The sequence below is a fragment of the Oncorhynchus tshawytscha genome, linkage group LG03 (genome assembly GCF_018296145.1).
Source record: "Oncorhynchus tshawytscha isolate Ot180627B linkage group LG03, Otsh_v2.0, whole genome shotgun sequence".
Classification (NCBI taxonomy): domain Eukaryota; kingdom Metazoa; phylum Chordata; class Actinopteri; order Salmoniformes; family Salmonidae; genus Oncorhynchus; species Oncorhynchus tshawytscha.
The window spans coordinates 47,855,586-47,876,145 of NC_056431.1; the positions used below are offsets into that span (position 1 = coordinate 47,855,586).

A 20,560-nucleotide genomic window follows, 5' to 3' on the forward strand; every position below is an offset into this window, starting at 1 on the left:
CCACTGTGTTCTTGGGGACCTTCAATACTTCAGAATTGTTTTGGTACCCTACCCTGGATCTGTGCCTCGACGTAATCCTGGCTTGGTTTTTGCTCTGACATGCACTGTCAACTATGAGACCTTATATAGACAGGTGTGTGCTTTTTGAAATCATGTCCAATCAATTGAATTTACCACAGGTGGGCTCCAATCAAGTTGTAGAAACATCTCAAGGATGATACATGGAAACAGGATGCACCTGAGCTCAATTTCAAGTCTCATAGCAAAGGGTCTGAATACTTATGTAAATACATTTCTAAAAATCTGTTTTCATTTTGGCATTGTCTGGTATTGTGTGTAAATTGATGACGAAAACAATACATTTTAGAATAAGGCTGTAACGTAACAAAATGTGGAAAAGTAAAGGGGTTTGAATACTTTCAGAATGCACTGTATCTGAAAACACCCTATGAGGGTTAAGGCTGAATGATTTGTCCTCTGTAAGAGCTTGATAGCAGCCTGTGATAAACCTCTGTCGCTACTTCACAGGAGGTTGGTGGCACCTTAATTGGGGAGGACGGGCTTGTGGTAATGGCTGGAGCGGAATGAGTGGAACGGTATCAAATCCATCAAACACATGGTTTCCATGTGTTTGATGCCATTTAATTTACTCTGATCCAGCCATTATTATGAGCTGTCCTCCCCTCAGCAGCCTCTACTGCGCTACTAGTAGTAACCTGACAGAGAGACTGAATATTTGTTTTTTAATTTTTTAAATACTCTCACTTTTCCTTCTTGGGTCAGATGTATCATTTTCTTCACATACATTTTGTGAGCAGCGTATTTTTTTGCACAAGCAGTTTTTTAAAAATATTGTCATGTTTTGGAAATGTTGGATGTTGTTTGTGAAAGATGTTGTGTTCTCCATCTCAGGGCAAGCTCCATGACTCCCAGCTGATGGGTATCATCCCCCGTATCGCCAGGGACATCTTTGACCACATCTACTCCATGGACGAGAACCTGGAGTTCCACATCAAGGTAACAGACACATCATGGAATGGCCCTCTGAACCCTGGGCTAGTTGCTCAGTGAGTCTGTGTCCATGCGTTGTAGCTTAGCTTGCCTTCAAAGGAAATAGCCTTTGTTCATATAGCAGGATTTGTCGAAAGTGTAAGCTGAGTGTAAAATGTATGCAATAGCTTTTGTAAATATAATATTTGAATATTTTAAAAAAGACATTTGAATGGCATTTGTATTATACTGTTACCAAACCACCAGGTCCATAACAAGTGAATGGAAGCGGTGTTGCGGTGACTGAGGATTAGTCCAGTGCTCGTTGCTGTGATAGTGTTAGTGACAGGACCCACAGAGGTGCCAGTTCTGCTGGGGTGGCCTACACGTACCATATGGTCACTGCAGTGACACCTTCAGCCCGTGACTCTGTGGCTGTGTGTCCTCGCGGCCACTAGCAACTCAAATGGAAATATTACAACACAAAAGTCTAGGAACCCAAGTGTTCATCTGTTAGAACAGTGAATCTTTCACTGAGGGCAAGACTGGCACAGGATCAATTCTGTCTGTGTGTTTATGCTGTGTGTGATATGTTTTGTGTTTATAGGTCTCCTATTTTGAAATTTACTTAGACAAGATCAGAGACTTATTGGATGGTAAGTAAGGACTTTATTTCTAGTTTTACTAAGTTCAGATTTCTAAATACTGAGGTGGACAATTTTGATGTATATATTTTTCATTTTAAGTGTCAAAGACCAACCTAGCAGTGCATGAGGACAAAAACAAGGTGCCCTATGTTAAGGTGGGTATCCAATCGCTGTAGCTCAAGTTCTATAAACAGGAAGGTGTTCAATTGTTGATACTATGATTGTTCCTTCTCTTAACACAGTAATATTGCAGGTCATTACCCAGCAATCTTGTGGTCCTCACCTTCACACATATTCCCACTTTTCCACAAAGGGCTGTACGGAGCGCTTTGTGTCCAGTCCAGAAGAGGTTATGGATGTCATCGATGAAGGAAAATCCAATCGTCACGTGGCTGTTACAAGTATGGGCTTCTCTTTTCCTTCGGAATCACTAAAGTGCATGTTTAATAAAGAAATGTTGCAAGAATGTTGCTAACTACCCATTGATTTCCAGTGATTCAGCAAAAAGCCGCCCGCTTTCTGTGCTAGCACGGACTCAAATGTTGCTCGGCTTTTTGTTCGTCCATACAGACATGAATGAGCACAGTTCTCGCAGTCACAGCATCTTCCTGATCAACATCAAGCAGGAGAATGTAGAGACAGAACTGAAGCTGTCAGGAAAACTCTACTTGGTGGATCTGGCTGGCAGTGAGAAGGTCACAGTGCTTTCCCCTCTTTCTACACTTATCTACCCTCCATCTGCCTCTCTCACTAGGTCTTCCCTTCCCTCTCTCCTCCCTCTCCTTCTTTCACTCTCTTCAATAAATCATCATTAAAATAACCTCTTCACACAGCATTTTGATTGAAGACCTATTAGACCTATCTTCTCCACAGAACTTGTTTGCTGTGGGTATTTATTATCCTCTCCTTCAGGTCAGTAAAACTGGGGCAGAGGGATCTGTGTTGGACGAGGCCAAGAATATCAATAAGTCCCTCTCCGCGCTGGGGAACGTCATATCAGCTCTGGCCGAGGGAACTGTAAGTTATAAGTCTGTTTCACTGTGTTGAGGTTCTTTCTTTCTGTCTCTCTCTCTCTATCTTTCTGTCTCTCTCTCTATCTTTCCCTCTGTCTGTCTCTCTCTCTTTCTCTATCTTTCCCTCTGTCTGTCTGTCTCTCTCTCTCTCTCTCTCTCAGATTGATCATTTCCTTGTCCTATTCTACTAACATGTCCTTTTGTCTGTGACGCGAACATGAAATATTCTAGAAAATAGCAGATGTTGCCTTATTTGTGAAGCTCCTCTTGATTTTCCCTCTTCCCGTCCTGTAGAAAACCCACGTGCCCTACAGAGACAGTAAGATGACCCGTATCCTGCAGGACTCTCTGGGGGGAAACTGTAGGACCACCATCATCATCTGTGCCTCCCCCTCTGTCTACAATGAGGCTGAGACCAAGTCCACCCTCATGTTTGGACAGAGGTTAGCACTCATACTACACACACTGTAGGGGGGGTGTTCCGTGTATCTCTTCTAGTCAGTCTGCAAGGGGGGATTTATTTGTGTGCCCTCATGGGGGATGTAGTGAAAATAGAGATTAGATCTCTAATGAGTCTAGTAAGATCAGCTGTGACCTTGTTGCAATGCTGCTGTTTAGCCCACACCCAACAGCAAAGGTGATAAGAAATCAATAGAGATTATTGGAGTGTTGTAGTTCAGTGTCAGACCTTTGACCTTCAGTACACATACACTATTTGTGCAAAATACTACCATATGCCCTCTTCCATCCATCAATTCCAACCCCTGATGGAAATCCCCCCCTCTCTCTCTCTCAATGTTGCAGAGCTAAGACCATTAAGAACACAGTGTCAGTGAACCAAGAGCTGACAGCTGAGGAGTGGAAGAAGAAGTATGAGAAGGAGAAAGAGAAGACTAAAGGCTTGAAATACGTGATCCAGAAGCTTGAGACCGAGCTCAAACGCTGGAGGAAAGGTAACAAAGAAAGAGAGTAGAGGAGGGAAAGAGAGGGGAGACAGAGAGAGGGGGGAGAGATAATGAGAGGAGTGAGTAGAGGAGAGGAGAGAGAGAGAGAGAGAGAGAGAGAGAGAGAGAGGAAAACAAGAGAGGAGAGAGCGAAAAAAGAGACAGTGACAAAGACAGACAGTAGCTTGAGAAAAATGGAGAGAGAGGATAGGAAAGGAGAGAGAGCAAGAGAGAACAAAAAGAAAATGGAGAAGCTGTGTAGCAATTATGGTTAAACCAGACTAGAATCCTGATAAGCGCATCTCGAATGCAAGGGCCTCCCAGTACATGGAAATCAGTATGATCATTTACACAAACCCACTGTCATTTATTTGATTGTGCTCCTAGTTACTCTACTACAGGAGCATCAGAGAGACTATAGATGTTTGCAGACATCTCCCAGCTACTCCTGGAATATGGAAGCTAAGGACTTCACTTGTATTCAGAGCTCATCGGGTTGTAGGGGATGTTGAACCATCATTGTTACTACTGAAACTCAGTTTTTATTTGATGAAATTGCTTTGATGAAAATCACGAAGAAGAACTCTGGATGACTCAGAGGAGGTTTGTTCATCGTATTCACTGAACACATACAGTGTATTCGGACATGATTCAGACCCCTTCCCCTTTTCCACATTTTCTTATGTTCCAGCATTATTCTAAAATGATTATTCAATCATTCTTAAATGGAAGAAGTTTGGAACCAGACATAGAGCTATAACTGGCCACCTGGCCAAACTGAGCAATTGGGGGAGAAGGGCCTTGGTCAGGGAGGTGACCAAGAACCCGATGGTTACTCTGACTGAGCTCCAGAGTTCCTCTGTGGAGATGGGAGAACCTTCCAGAAGGACAACTATCTCTGCAGCACTCCACCAATCAGGTCTTTATGGTAGAGTGGCCAGATGGAAGCCACTCCTTAGTAAAAGGCACATGGCAGCCCACTTGGAGTTTTCCAAAAGGCACCTAAAGGATTCAGACCATGAGAAACAAGATTCTCTGTTCTGATGGAACCAAGATTGAACTCTTTGGCCTGACTGCCAAGCGTCAAGTCTGGAGGAATCCTGGCACCTTCCCTACGGTGAAGCATGGTGGTGGCAGCATCATGTTGTGGGGATGTTTTTCAGCGGCAGGGACTGGGAGACTAGTCAGGATCGAGGGAAAGATGAATGGAGCAAAGTACAGAGATATTCTTGATGAAAACCTGCTCCAGAGTGCTTAGGACCTTAGACTGAGCGTAGGTTCACATTCCAACAGGACAATGACCCTACCCAAGACTCAAGGCTGTAATCGTTGCCAAAGATGCTTCAGCAAAGTACTGAGTAAAGGGTCTGAAAACTTATGTAAATGTAATATTTAAGTTGTTTTTATTTTATTTATTGCTTTGCTTTGTCATTATGGGGTATTATTGTGTGTGGATTGATGAGGGGGAAAAACAATTTAATCAATTGTAGAATAAGGCTGTAATGTAACAAAATGTGGAAAAAGTCAAGGGGTCTGAATACTATCAGAATGCACTGTATGTGTAGAATAGGCTTCTCTAATGGGGTATGTTGGGGACTGAAGATGTTTTCCAAAACCACTCATCCGTTCACTCATTCTGTTTCCAGTTCTGTCATTTACTCACTGCTTAGTTCTCCCTTTGCCGGCTTTGTTTTTTCTAACTAAAACCTGTGTCAGAATAAATATCTTGTTGATGTTAGGATTTTGCCCAGCAGGCAATTTGACATCTTACTTTGGGCTATGTTCTGAGTGAGTGACCTGGACAGAGGATGTTGTCTCTCCAAGGAATGGCCTTATTTAGATACAGTTTTCATCAAATGTATTTTCATCGTGAAATGCATTCTGAATGCGATGTTTGCGTCCTCCACTCAGTACTCATGCAGCAACCTGCTGTGCCTATATGCCTCCTTTTGTATTCATGAGATTGTGCAGATTGTGAATAATATTAGTAAGCACACATTATCTCCTATTTGCATTGCAAAATAATGCAAGCTGTAAGGCATCAACAGATTGTTGATACTCCCAAATGGGTTACATTGTATATCCCTGCAGCGTGTGAAGACCAGTATGGTCAGGGTTCTCCATTGTGGTGGTTAGAGAGATTTAATGTCGCAATATTCTAGCTGTGTGTCACCTACCACAGTATACTGTATTAGCTGGCGGTGCGGACTGACGGTTGCCACGGCTACCCATCATTTCTTTGCTGAAAGTGTATTCCTCTCTCTCTCCGAGATAAGATAACACATTCATGCGCTGCATTGTAGATTAGCCACAGCTACAAATGCCCAGACAGTCCTTGAAGATGGCAGAGTGCGGTCTGCCTCTGGATCTCTGAAGTAGAAGTCCCCCTCCCCCGAGCTCTGTCCACTTATAACTCTACCCCCCCCCCTCATCCCTTTTCCGCCTTATCTTAAAGTCTCCGCGAGAGCTGCCCAACACAGATTCATCCATCTTCCCCCTTTTCTGCTGTGAGAGGATTATCTCTGGGTGTGGTGATGTTTGGCTGGTCGGCACGGTCGGGGGCTAAGCCGCTCGCCTGGGTTCTGCCAGCGGGTATCAGCCTCATCACCTGTCACATTATTCATGTCCCATGTTTTATTTATTTATTTTTTATTTAACCTTTATTTAACTAGGCAAGTCAGTGAGGAACAAAAACCCGGACGACGCTGGGCCAATTGTGCGGTGCCCTATGGGACTCCCAATCACGGCCGGCTGTGATGCAGCCTGAATACAGCCTGGATACAGCCAATATCCCTGTCTCCTGTGGAAATGGGTTTGTGCTGGGCTGTGTTCTGTTTATGGGATGGAACGAAAATAGTTACACAAAGATAATAGATATTATTCTCCTCTGAGCTAAGACGATTTCTGTACAGTTTGTTTGTTTCTCCCTCAGTCTCATGTTATGAATGTGATAAGGACGTTTAGGCACATTTAGTGAGCTAAAATCTGTCAAAGCTGTCCATGCTTTCCCTCTCCATAACCCACAACTGTTTGGTTGAGGTCCATCACTCTAACCACTGCTCCCCCTCCCTCCCTCCCTCCCCCCCCCTCCCTCCCTCAACCAGGTGAGGCTGTTCCAGTGGAGGAACAGCTGAGCAGTAAGGAGAAGAAGAGCAACAGTGGTGACGCCATGGCCACGCCCATGATTGACACCATCGCCCCACCCCCTATCCCGCTATTGGACGAGGAGAAGACCCGATACGAGGGGCTCATCACCGACTTGTACCAGCAGCTGGATGACAAGGTGGGCGGGGCCAGAGAGGAATGGATGGGGCTTCCCAGTCTTAATGTTTACAGTTTCCGATAATGCCGAGAGCACATGAATGCAGCATAATGACTCACGGAGTGATGAGGGGTCATGGTCATGGATGACTGAAAATGGGCTGTGTCTGTGGTTAATTGAGGTGGGACAGTTTGTAGATTTTATGAACCACAAGATGGCTTTAATCAAATGCAAATGCTATATAATCACATACATGCATAATTCTGTGGAATTATTGCAAATCTGGTTTAATGACCCAGACATTTACCTAATAAGGGGTGATTAGATTGATTATCCTCAGATCATAAATCTCAAGTCAATTAACTGTTGGGAAAATAAACATTGGTGTGCACACATCCGCCTCACACTAGCAGCCATAGCCCTGCTTTAGCTAACCCCCCCCAAAAAAAAAAAAAAATGGATTACAGAGTCTTGGTCAATCCAAACCTGAATGCAACATTTTTGTATTGTATTTTTCTTCTTTCCTCCCATCTCAGGATGATGAGATCAACCAACACAGTCAGCTGGCGGAGAAGTTCAAAGAGCAGATGATCGATCAAGATGAGGTGAGCTTATCCAACCCTATACAACACATCTCCTTCATCTAGATGAGGTAAGGTTATCCAACCCTATACAACACATCTCCTTCATCTGGATGAGGTGGGCTTATCCAACCCTATACAACACATATCCTTCATCTAGATGAGGTGAGCTTATCCAACCCTATACAACACATCTCCTTCATCTAGATGAGGTGGGCTTATCCAACCCTATACAACACATCTCCTTCATCAGGATGAGGTGAGCTTATCCAACCCTATACAACACATCTCCTTCATCTAGATGAGGTGAGCGTATTCAACCCTATACAACACATATCCTTCATCTAGATGAGGTGAGCTTATCCAACCCTATACAACACATCTCCTTCATCTAGATGAGGTGGGCTTATCCAACCCTATACAACACATCTCCTTCATCAGGATGAGGTGAGCTTATCCAACCCTATACAACACATCTCCATCTAGATGAGGTGAGCGTATCCAACCCTATACAGCACATCTCCTTCATCTAGATGAGGTGAGCTTATCCTACCCTATCCAACACATCTCCTTCATCTGGATGAGGTGAGCTTATCCAACCCTATACAACACATCTCCTTCATCAGGATGAGGTAAGCTTATCCAACCCTATACAACACATCTCCTTCATCTAGATGAGGTGAGCTTATCCAATCCTATACAACACATCTCCTTCATCTAGATGAGGTGAGCTTATCCAACCCTATACAACACATCTCCTTCATCTAGATGAGGTGAGCGTATTCAACCCTAATCAACACATGTCCTTCATCTAGATGAGGTGAGCTTATCCAACCCTATACAACACATCTCCTTCATCTAGATGAGGTGGCCTTATCCAACACATCTCCTTCATGAGGATGAGGTGAGCTTATCCAACCCTATACAACACATCTCCATCTAGATGAGGTGAGCGTATCCAACCCTATACAACACATCTCCTTCATCTAGATGAGGTGGACTTATCCAACCCTATACAACACATCTCCTTCATCTAGATGAGGTGAGCTTATCCAACCCTATACAACACATCTCCTTCATCAGGATGAGGTGAGCTTATCCAACCCTATACAACACATCTCCTTCATCTATATTCCTTAGTCTCGTAGATTGACATGCAATAACTTGATAAAAGTGAAGTTATTCATCAACTTGAATTAGTGCAATGAGCAAAGGAGTGTTTTTACACTCATAAACAGAGCTCATAACTTGAATTTGTGTTTATTGCCATCTAGTGGTGACATATGGATCTGCATTTGATATACACTGAGTATTCCAACCATTAGGAACCCCTTCCTAATATTGATTAGCCCCCCCCCCCCATTTTAACCTCAGAACAACCTCAAATTGTCGAGTTATGAACTCTACAAGGTGTCGAAAGCGTTCCACAGTGATGCTGGTCCATGTTGATTCCAATGCTTCCCACATTTGTGTCAAGTTGGCTGGATGTCTTTTGGGTGGTGGACCATTCTTGATACACACATGAAACTGTTGAATGTGAAAAACCCAGCAGCGCTGCAGTTCTTGACACAAACCGGTGCGTCTGGCACCTACTACCAGACCCAGTTCAAAGGCACTTAAATGTTTTGTCTTGCCCATTCACCCCCTAAATGGCACACACACACAATGCATGTCTTAATTGTCTCATGGCTTAAAAATCCTTATTTAACCTGTCTCCTCCCCTTCATCTACACGGATTGAAGTGGATTTAACAAGTGACATCAATAAGGGATCATAGCTTTGAGCTGGATTCACATGGTCAGTCATGGAAAGGGTTCTTGTTTTGGATACTCAATGTACATTTTGTAGACCTTTGTGTCATCACGCACATCGCATGCTATGCAAATTCTGTAGTAGTAAGGACTCAGTGTCAGCTGCCTACTCTGTGAGTCATATCAGATACAAGTATTCTTTCCTTAATGGTTTTTAAAGAAGCAATTATAGAAAGGGATTTGAATAAGAAAGACATTGCCATGGTAACACGTCCATTACGCTCTAGGCAAATAGTCAAGGGTTTGAAGGCTGGAGCAGGGCACAATCTAACTGCTGAGAGAAACAATTGCTTTAATGCCATTCTGTCATCTTGTCCACCTCATGTGAAGTGCATTTGTGCTTTCATTTTGGGATGTGGATTTATAATACCTTGTCTTGTGCCAGAGACTGTAAGATGCTTCTATCCTGGTGTGTGTGTGTGTGTGTGTGTGTTTACTCATCTCACCTGCCCGTCCATCCAGCTGCTGGTTTCGGCCCGTAAGGACTATGAGAAGCTGCAGGAGGACCTGTCCAGGCTGCAGAGGGAGAATGAAGCGGCCAAAGAGGAGGTGAAGGAGGTGCTGCAGGCCCTGGAGGAGCTGGCTGTTAACTACGACCACAAGAGCCAGGAAGTGGAGAACAAGAACCGCTCCAACAACCAGCTCAGTGAGGAACTCAACCAGAAGAGCGTGAGTCATAATGGGAGGAAGCTTGGTCTCCAGGGCTGTTTAATTCCAGGAAGATCCCTCCCCTCTGAACACACTAACCCTTTACAGTAGCAATCATCATCAAAATTGTTAAAAGATTTTTAGAACAGTTATAATGAACTCAACAGTTGTATAATGGATGAAGATACTCCAAACGTTTAGAATATTTTAAACAAACAGAGTTGCTACGGATACAGAGTTTCTGTATCCCAATTTCCCCAGGCTAAAAATATAATATATTTCTGCACATTTACAGGATTTCTTTTTACGTAGCGGAGTGCCCAACTCCACTGCCTAAGTTGCTGTGGTGCTGAGTGCTCTGTTGCCGCTACCCCTTCCTTGCCTATGTCTGACTGGTGTAGCCTACAAACTTAATGTTGTGCACAAATCTGTTCCAACTATTGCATTCCCTCAGTAAGCTGTTAAGAATAAGCGTGATTTCCTACAAACTTCATGTTGTACACAAAGCAGTTGTAACTTCCATGGTTCAGTAAGCATAAGTGTGATTTCCTACAAACTTCATGTTGTACACAAAACAGTTGTAACTTCCATGGTTCAGTAAGCATAAGTGTGATTTCCTACAAACTTCATGTTGTACACAAAGCAGTTGTAACTTCCATGGTTCAGTAAGCATAAGCGTGATTTCCTACAAACTTCATGTTGTACACAAAACAGTTGTAACTTCCATGGTTCAGTAAGCATAAGTGTGATTTCCTACAAACTTCATGTTGTACACAAAACAGTTGTAACTTCCATGGTTCAGTAAGCATAAGTGTGATTTCCTACAAACTTCATCTTGTACACAAAACAGTTATAACTTCCATGGTTCAGTAAGCATAAGTGTGATTTCATATTATTTTGGTGGTACCGGGGGGGTCATCTCAAAACACAGACACGCAGTCTAATTAACGATTGAATGTTATTTGTTCATCATCATTGCAAACATTGGCTAAGCTGCGCAAGAAGCAGACTGGCAGTCAGGTAGTGTTATCTTTTTCAGGAACTACGCTACGGCAGCAACTGTAAAGACCACCCTACATCATCACACAAAACACGGATTGTTTTTGCTCCAACTAGTAGGGACTGCGTCCTGCTTGTGCAACTGCAATCTCCGTTACGACAGACAGAGAAGATTGTAGCCGTCATAATATATATGTTTTGGAATGTTCGTTCAAATCCCAGCAGGGTTTTTATTTCAGCTGTTCAGAAGTATGAGGCAGAGACATAGGTTACATCCCCATGGTACAGAAGAGGGTGTGTAATGAGCGAAACATGAAGCGAAGGGGGAGTGTGAACAGCAGCTATGTTAGAAAAACGAATGTGTGATTAAAATAACATGTGATCCGGATCCTTAGCTTTGAGAAAGAGGTTTCCAGAGGGGGGGGAGGGGGGAAACTTTGTATCCGTGGCATGGCATTTAAAAAACAAATCCATCAGATATTGACTGAATTATTGCACATACAACATTTTACTGGCATGGACAGAAAATGAATGAAGATCAGGTATGATGTTTATTGTCAGCATTTTCTTAGAATGTGGGGAGAAACGACAGGCACAAGAAAAAGTATGAAAGAGTGGCAAGAGTGAAATGAAAGCAATCAATCCAGCGAGGTGAAAGTGATTTTTCACCCTCAAACACAGGAAATAGGAAAAGACAGATCCTCAGGTGGGCGGGGCATCCGCGTTGCTACAGATCTCAAAGGACTGGATATGTACATCTCAGGAACTATTGCTTTCACCTACCCAGTTGTCTCAGATCCGCGAAGGAGAGTGAACAAGGGCAGAGGGAAGGGAACATTCCTGGAATGAAACTCAGACAATTTCTCTAGCATTCCTCTGCCCCGTTCAATACATATTCTAGAATATAGATTATGACTGGACTGTGATGGTAAAATGTTTGTGCGTTTCAGACCACTCTGGAAGGGGTGCAGAGGGAGCTGTCCAGTCTACAGGAGCTCAGCAGTCACCATAAGAAGAGAGCAGCAGAGATCCTCAGTCTACTGCTCCGAGACCTCAGTGAGATAGGAGGCATCATCGGCACCAGTGACCTCAAGGCTGTAAGGACACACATTATACAAACATATTACACACTTACACTCATACACACATATACCTGTACACACTCTGTCATTGAGACACACTACCTGTTACAAACAGTTTTCCATACAAGCACATATTTCATACACTATCTCACTCACTCCTGATCTCTCTCTGCTCCTCAGATGATGGAGGTGAATGAGGTCATCGAGGAGGAGTTCACCATGGCCCGTCTTTACATCAGCAAGATGAAGTCGGAGGTCAAGTCTCTGGTGAACCGCAGCAAACAGCTGGAGAGCTCCCTTGTCGACACCTCCCGCAAGATGCAGGCCAATGAGAAGGAGCTGGCCTCCTGTCAGTTACTCATCTCCCAGGTAACCAGGAAGTGGATTTAACATAATTTTCTATATACTGTATATTTTAAAAAACTGTCCACTCATTGCCCTTCAAGACTTGTTGAATATTTTCCTTTCTTCAGTTAACTATTCTGTTCATGCAGCTTGTTTGGAAAGTGAGGTAGTAGCTAGGTTTCAATCCAATTGGCGACAGATTTTCAGGCAAATATTTAAAAAATCTGCATAAAAACAATATGCGCATTTCCTCACCAGAGATGTGTTTCCATCAAAATGACTTGTTGCAGATAAAAAGGCTGTGCGTGATGACGTAGTGCACATAAAATACCTTTTTGGGGTTAAATTCCCATGTATCAAATAAAAAATACAAGTTAAATGGGTGTCCTTCGCATTTTCAACTCTACTGATGGTTTTCTCACAAAAAATGTTGCGTTATATAGCGAATGTGCCCACTCTGGTATTGGCACGTGTGCTATCTGAGCGCTGTTGGCTAGATTGCACGTAGAGCCTACTTGATGAGGACAAAAGAGCGAGATTATTTTTATTTGTCAGACGACAGCCAAGCATCGATCATCATGTCACCAGAACATGACCCTCGATATTTATTGGAAAGGAGCATCAAACTCATCATCTTGCACATTCACCACCCTATGAAGTTAATCATAATTTATTTAATCTGTAGCCTTATAAACTGCATGGTTTCCTGTTGAGTCTTAGTGGGAGGACCACACAACATGTCATCGCGTGACTTGATGTTTACTTCCATACGATGATTATTACAGTATATCAATACTTGCGCATAAAAACGTTTTCACCAACATTTTCACCGACAATAATTTATTTTACAGACACAAATATATGTCAGACACCCTGTCTAGCGTGTAATGTTTTGTACAAATTTGGAAAGTTTACCGAAAAATGTTCTTGTTTCCATCAGACCTGTCATGACATTTTTTATATCTGACATACACTTCACCTGCATTAGAAAATTGGATGGAAACCTGGTTAAAGAAAATATTATTTTCCACTGTTATTAACCCCGTCCCTGCCTGATGGTGTGTGTACTCCATGCAGCACCAGGCTAAGATCAAGTCTCTGACAGACTACATGCAGAACATGGAGCAGAAGAAGAGACAGCTGGAGGAGAGCCAGGACTCCCTGATGGAAGAGCTACACGCACTACATGCACAGGGTGAGACACTCAGACACCAACACAAACATGCCTGTCACCAATCAGTCCATCACACAAAGGGGAAAAAAACGATGTCTCTTGTATTTTCATTTTTCATCTACACAGAGAAAATGAAAGAGGTACATGTGATGGATAAGCAGAAGGAGCACCTGACCAAACTGCAGGATGCAGTGGAGATGAAGGTTAAGATCTCTCTATTTCTCTCATCCCTCCCTCTCTCATCTCTCCCATTTTTGTTGCACCCCCCCGCTCTCATTCAGGTTCCTGTGAAAGGTAAATAAAATCAACTAACTTTGACCCTTGACCCTGTGTTCCTTTCTGCACTCTGTAGAAGACCCTAGAGGAGCAGATGGAGAACCACAGAGAGGTGCATCAGAAGCAGCTGTCTCGCCTGCGGGATGAGATCGACCACAAGCAGAGGGTCCTGGACGAGCTCAAGGAGTAACATCCTTTTTTATTTATTTCAGTTACAGGTCTTTTTTTAAAGTCCCATTTCAGGTAGTAAACATAGTCCCATGCGATAATGACAGTATGTACAGTGTAGCATTGATTTATACTATACTGAATAGTGACCACTGTGCTCTCCCCCTAGTCTGAACCAGGGGCTGCAGCTGGAACAGAGCAAGCTGCAGTCAGACAATGACAAACTGAAGTCCGAGGAGCTGGAGAAGGACGAGCAACTGCAGAAGCTTGTGTAAGTCTGTCTATTACACTAGCTACCACAGCTCTGTTCTGTTCTCCTCAGACGTGTGTGTAGCATGGTTATAGCATGGTCATAACATGTTTGTAACATGAAATGAATCGCCAAGCCCTGAACACCACGTGTCCTCTCTTTCTCTCTGCTGTAGCTTCTTGAATGAGAAGAGAGAGCAGGCCAAGGAGGACCTGAAGGGGCTGGAAGAAACTGTGGTGAGTGGATGGAGTTATTATCGCGTCCGTCTCAGGTGTTGATTGATGTTGAACTCATTGACCATGAGATGTATCAATTCCACCAGGCCAAGGAGCTTCAGACCCTGCACAACCTGCGCAGGCTTTTCATCCAAGAGCTCACCTCCCGCGTCAGCATGGTAAGTACAGGAAGGATAGGTTATTGGGGGAGATATCTCCTTAAGGCTCAGCTGGAATGTTTCCACTCTGTAAACCTTCACATATGCACTCATTTGTGGGCTTATTGTATGCCTTTACATCCACCTTTTCTGCTAACAACTAACAAGGCTGTTGCCATTGTTTGGTGAGGTGTTATTGGTTACTAAGCCCAGAAGGCGAAGGCAACAACAAAACAAGTCGACTTTAGGAACCAGTTTCCCACACTATGTACCATATACTGTAAATGTCAGCAGTTGTGGTGCGTACCACCAGTCACGAGTCATGACCCAGTCAAATTCCCTCTTGGTCACGGTAATCCCATCCAAAACTGTGCAAATGAATGGAGTTGATGGGTAGCCTACCGAACTTGCTAATGGCCCTCGCTAATGGCCTGGTACTCGGCACTATATTGTCCCTCTAATCAGTCGCTGAACACTTCCTGATTTAATTTGAGTAATCGGAATAATGAGGACAAATGGTGATGGGGTAGAGCTCCAGGTCCGAAATGGACATAGGAAAGCTCCGGACCCAAAATGCGTGAATACATTTTTAAAACACATTCCCGAAATGACCTAAAGAACAACCGGTCTGATCCGAGTGAGGGAAGCAGCAGAAAAGGCAATTGTTTTGTTACTTTATTAAACCGGAGTGATGGAGAAAGGGAGAGAGAGAGAGACACAGAGCTAGCAGCTGTAGGTTAGGGAGCGGAGGACATGCTGTGTGTTAATGTGTGAGTTGGAGTAAGACACTGGAGGCTCGGAGCACCTGAGCAGAGACTTGGAGGGAGAGACCGCAACTACTGTTACCTCGTGCTAAACTAACTTCTTGCTAGTTATTTATTATCCCATTAGATTATATAGTATATCGTATAGTACCTGTCTTGACTGCTGTCACAGCCTACTAGGAGTGGTGGGTTGGAATCAGGCGCAGAGAGCAGGGTTCGGTAAATCGTAATTTATTCTCTGGCAAAAAAACAGTCACGCCAACATACAGGGCGCATAAAACAGACCAGCCCAAACACAGGACCAAACAGTCTGGAGAATACCAACATGAAACCACAACCAACAGAGTAACAAAAAACAATCCCGCACAAAACAAGGGCGGTCAAACTACTTCATATAGGGAAGCTAATTAAACCAAAATACACACAGGTGAAACTAATAAGACAAAGCCAACAGACAAACGAAAAAGGGATCGGTAGCGGCTAGTAGGACGGTGACGACGACCGCCGAGCACCGCCCGAACAGGCAGGGGTGCCAACTTCGGCGGAAGTCGTGACAGTACCCCCCTTGACGAGCGGCTCCCGCAGCGCGCCGCCACCGGCCTCGAGGACGACCCGGAGGACGAGGTGCCGGGCGATCCGGGTGGAGGCGGTGGAAATCTCTCAGGAGAGAAGGGTCCAAAATGTCCCCCACCGGATTCCAGCATCTCTCCTCCGGACCGTACCCCTCCCAGTCCACGAGGTACTGTAGGCCCCCCACCCGGCGTCTCGAATTCAGAATGCCGCGAACCGTGTACGCCGGGGACCCCTCGATGTCCAGAGGTGGCGGAGGGACCTCAGGCACCTCACCTTCTTACAGGGGACCAGCCTCCACCAACCTGAGGAGAGACACATGAAACGAGGGGTTAATACGGTAATACCTAGGAAGTTGTAACCTGTAACACACCTCGTTTACTCTCCTCAGGACTTTGAACGGCCCCACACACTGCGGCCCCAGCTTCCGACAGGGCAGGCGGAGGGGCAGGTTTAGGGTCGAGAGCCAGACCCTGTCCCCCGGTGCAAACACGGGGGCCTCACTGCGGTGCTGGTCAGCGCTCCTCTTCTGCCGTTCTGCCGCTAACCTTAGCGAGTCCTGGACGGCTTTCCAGGTGTCCTTGGAGCGCTGTACCCATTCCTCAACCTCAGGAGCCTCGGTCTGGCTCTGATGCCATAGGGCCAGGACCGGCTGGTAACCTAACACACACTCAAAAGGGGACAAGTTAGTTGAGGAGTGGCGTAGGGAGTTCTGAGCGAGCTCAGCCCAAGGAACATACCTTGCCCACTCACCAGGCCGGTCCCGGCAATAGGACCGCAGAAACCTGCCCACATCCTGGTTTACGCGCTCCACCTGCCCATTACTCTCGGGGTGAAAACCTGAGGTTAAGCTGACCGAGACCCCCAGTCTCTCCATAAACACCCTCCACACTCTGGATGTGAATTGGGGACGCCGATCTGAAACAATGTCCTCAGGCACCCCATAGTGCCGGAAGACATGGGTAAACAAGGCCTCCGCAGTCTGCAGGGCCGTAGGGAGACTGGGCAACGGGATGAGACGACAGGACTTAGAAAACCGATCCACAACGACCAGGATCGTAGTACTTCCCTGGGACAGGGGAAAGTCGGTAAGTGTGTCCACGGCCGTTGTGGAACGGGGAGGGGTTGTAACTTCCCTCTAGGCAAGTGCCGAGGAGCCTTGCTCTGAGCGCACACTGAGCAGGAGGAGACATAAAATCTCACGTTCTTAGCCAGCGTGGGCCACCAGTATCTCCCACTGTCCTCTCGATGCCAGGATGACCCGAGGAGGGGAGAGTATGAGCCCACCGGATCAGCTTATCCCGGACCCCCCTCGGCACGTACTGAGCACCGCCCGAACAGGCAGGGGTGCCAACTTTGGCGGAAGTCGTGACAGTTAAGGGGGGCCGGCTCTAACCGTGAGGCCCTCTCTATCTCCACGTCCAACTCCCATACTACCGGTGCCACGAGACATGAAGGTGGAATGATGGGAGTTGGCTCAACGGACCGCTCCTCGGTATCATAGAGGCGGCTTTGGTGTTTTGGGAGCCTGGCCGGTATGAGATGGTAAACCGAAACCTGGTGAAAAACATGGCCCATCTAGCTTGACGTGGATTTAGTCTCCTCGCTGCCCGGATATACTCGAGATTATGATGGTCAGTCCAGATGAGAAAAGGGTGTTTCGCCCCCTCAAGCCAATGTTTCCACACCTTCAGAGCCTTGACTACAGCTAACAACTCCTGGTCCCCCATGTCATAGTTTCGCTCCGCTGGACCAAGCTTTCTCGAAAAGAAGGCACAAGGGTGGAGCTTGGGTGGCATGCCCGAGCGTGCCACCCAAAACCAACAGACAAACGAAAAAGGGATCGGTAGTGGCTAGTAGGACGGTGACGAAGAACGCCGAGCACCACCCGAACAGGCAGGGGAGCCAACTTCGGCGGAAGTCGTGACAACTGCATCAAACTGAGAGACGCTAGCTAACTATGCTAATTGAGGCTAGCCATAGCATTACTGCTCTTCTCACTGTCCTACAGTTAGCCTAAACATAACAACAACTTGGCCGTCTTTCTCATTTCACTTTTAATACTGTCATTTTAATTCCATCTTCCATTGATTACATATCCCCTAACTTGCTTGCCACACAAGCAGAGCAGCAATGCAATTGTCTCTGTCTGCGCGGGAAGCGCAAGGATCAGAGCGCATTCCTTTTTTCCAACTTTTTCCAAATCATCAATATAGAGTCGCATCATGCAGCGCATATGTTTTGATTTCTAAGACATTCCCAGATATATAGGTCTATTGCAACTATATAAATAGTGGATTTTATTGTGATGGTGTAGGCTATGTTAAATTGATTTATTAAACTTAGTAACATGTAGATGTTTTAAAGCCGTGCATCAGCAGCTTCTATGCAAAGAAGCCCGGAGATGCTAAACATGTTTGTGTTAATTAACAGTTCATTACCGTGAGACTGGCAGTCATTTGCCACTTACCGTCTGACACAATTTTGTGACCGCCACAGCCCTATGTGTGATGTCACTTCCCTGTTTCTGTCCAATCAGAGTGCAGAGATGGATAATGAGGAGGCTGGGGGCAGTCTGGCTCAGAGACAGAGGATCACCTTCCTGGAGAACAACCTGGAGCAGCTCACCAAGGTCCACAAACAGGTAGGAATCACACACACACACACACACACACACACGCACAACTACATATCCTCCTCTTCCCCGTCTCTCCTCTCCAGTTGGTGCGTGATAACGCCGACCTGCGCTGTGAGCTGCCCAAGCTGGAGAAACGTCTGCGGGCTACGGCTGAGAGAGTCAAGGCCTTGGAAGCAGCCCTGAGGGAGGCCAAAGAGAGTGCCATGAGGGACCGCAAACGCTACCTGCAGGAGGTGGACCGCATCAAAGAGGCCATGCTCTCCAAGAATGCCTCCAGGAGGGGGCACTCTGCACAAATAGGTGAGAGACAGTGGTACACAGTAGAGAATGTTGGGAGAAGTTGCCCCCTACATGTGTCTCAGGGAGCATCATGTTTCATACTGTATCCAGTGATAAATGATTTCCAGGTAACTCCAATTTAGCTGACATATCTATGTATTAATGTATCTGTGTGTGTGTGTTGTACAGGAAATTGTATGAAAAGTTTCACATCAGTGTATATTCCCTGTCTCGCCCCTTCTCTCTCTGTAGCTAAGCCCATCCGTGCAGGACATCAGCAGCAGTCCACATCCTCTCCCTCAGCGGGTCATTCCATCCGTGGAGGCTCTATCCGCGGGGGTGGAGGGGTGTCCAGCCCTCACCACCACCGCCACCCGGCCTCTCCATCACCCCACCGCCAGCAGCAGCAGCAGCAGCGCAGCAAATAAAGCACAGGTTACTACAGGACACATTGTCATTAGTCATTGATCAATTCATGAGTTGTCTTATTTTCATCATTCTGTATGGGAAAATCAAGTGTTTTGTGGGAAATATGTACGATTTCAGTGCTTAGTTTGAGGTCCGACAAGTGGATATGCCTTGCGACTGCTCCAGAACGCTGAGTAGTTCCCTTCTCTCTGATGGACTCCAATGACCTTTCCTACTTCCCACACTGCTCTATTTTTTAACCTCACAGCCATTCCTTTACAACTGATTCACATCTGAATTGAAACAATGATTCAGCCAAATCACATCTTAGAGGAAATGCCCATGGTAACCCTGAGCCCAGCTGTGTGGCCGTTTCTCTTTTTGTCACGCGTTTAGCATGACTTAATCACATTGGACTAATTGGTGATGGGGTCTGGTATTGGCCCACTCTAGTGCTTTTGTCCTTTGAGAAGATTAATGACAGCCAGGAAACCAGCCATTAATTAATGAAGTCTCAAAAGCTTTAATTCAGGCTTTAATCAGCCCTGAGAGAACTCTGGGAATCACTTGAGGTTTACAGAGAAAGCCAAAGGCCTCAATGACATCTGTGTTGGGGCCAATATCTAGGTCAGGACCAAAGCATTCACTCTATTCTAGAAACTAGTACACGAGACCTGAATCTTAAAGAGCATTAGGGTCCCTAGGAAAGTGATTCCGAGGCCCTTTAGTCTCTACATTTCAAATGTAAAGTTCAATATTGGTCCTCAAGGGGGCAGCACATATGTATATAAAATCAGAGCTTTGTGTTTTTTGTCCCTTTCATGACCTCATGTTAGCTGAATACATCAATCTAACACTATTACCTGCATACCAGGCAATCAAACCATAAACAATCTCTTTCTGAGTCTCTCCCTGAGTCTTTCTCTCTTTTTTTCACAGCTGCAGGTGGAAGCTGGATTTTCCAGCTGGATGTACAGACCATATCTCCTCTCCATTTGGGACCGGACCCCACTCCAGGACTGTCTGGGATATTCTCTTTCCCCATGGACCTTGCTATCTCTCTCTCTAACCACTGGGACCAATCCTCCTCTCCTTCTCTCACCACTCTGCCTTTACTGGGACTCCAGACTCCTCATTCCTGAAAAAAAAAACACTCTGTAAGCCAGATATCTTTATTAATAGGTCTCCTATCCTCGTGGTCAAGAGGAAAGAGAGGCTCCGTAATGCTGAACAAGTGCTTTTCATCTTTCGCCTTCTTGAATCTCTCACTAAGCCTCTGGTTCTCTGGTTCTCTGGTTCTCTGGTTCTCTGGCTCTCTGGCTCTCTGGTTCTCTCTCT

The 20,560-nt window shown here is 45.4% G+C and overlaps 1 protein-coding gene across 1 annotated transcript in view; it reads left to right on the forward strand.

Moving 5' to 3' along the window:
* Positions 1 to 20,398, forward strand: part of kif5c (kinesin family member 5C) — a 31,526-nt gene extending 11,128 nt beyond the window's left edge. Inside the window, exons 4-26 of the mRNA XM_042318376.1 lie at positions 913 to 1,017; positions 1,598 to 1,646; positions 1,737 to 1,792; positions 1,951 to 2,038; positions 2,208 to 2,332; positions 2,550 to 2,654; positions 2,945 to 3,093; positions 3,455 to 3,603; positions 6,699 to 6,877; positions 7,393 to 7,461; positions 9,711 to 9,917; positions 11,846 to 11,992; positions 12,158 to 12,346; positions 13,400 to 13,517; positions 13,623 to 13,699; positions 13,849 to 13,958; positions 14,110 to 14,211; positions 14,366 to 14,426; positions 14,513 to 14,584; positions 18,437 to 18,541; positions 18,619 to 18,835; positions 19,067 to 19,249; positions 20,162 to 20,398. Of these exons, the coding sequence (XP_042174310.1) occupies positions 913 to 1,017; positions 1,598 to 1,646; positions 1,737 to 1,792; positions 1,951 to 2,038; positions 2,208 to 2,332; positions 2,550 to 2,654; positions 2,945 to 3,093; positions 3,455 to 3,603; positions 6,699 to 6,877; positions 7,393 to 7,461; positions 9,711 to 9,917; positions 11,846 to 11,992; positions 12,158 to 12,346; positions 13,400 to 13,517; positions 13,623 to 13,699; positions 13,849 to 13,958; positions 14,110 to 14,211; positions 14,366 to 14,426; positions 14,513 to 14,584; positions 18,437 to 18,541; positions 18,619 to 18,835; positions 19,067 to 19,242 (2,655 nt within the window). The 3' untranslated portion in view covers positions 19,243 to 19,249; positions 20,162 to 20,398. The remainder of the gene's footprint in view (positions 1 to 912; positions 1,018 to 1,597; positions 1,647 to 1,736; positions 1,793 to 1,950; positions 2,039 to 2,207; positions 2,333 to 2,549; positions 2,655 to 2,944; positions 3,094 to 3,454; positions 3,604 to 6,698; positions 6,878 to 7,392; positions 7,462 to 9,710; positions 9,918 to 11,845; positions 11,993 to 12,157; positions 12,347 to 13,399; positions 13,518 to 13,622; positions 13,700 to 13,848; positions 13,959 to 14,109; positions 14,212 to 14,365; positions 14,427 to 14,512; positions 14,585 to 18,436; positions 18,542 to 18,618; positions 18,836 to 19,066; positions 19,250 to 20,161) is intronic.
* The last annotated feature ends 162 nt before the right edge of the window (positions 20,399 to 20,560 follow it).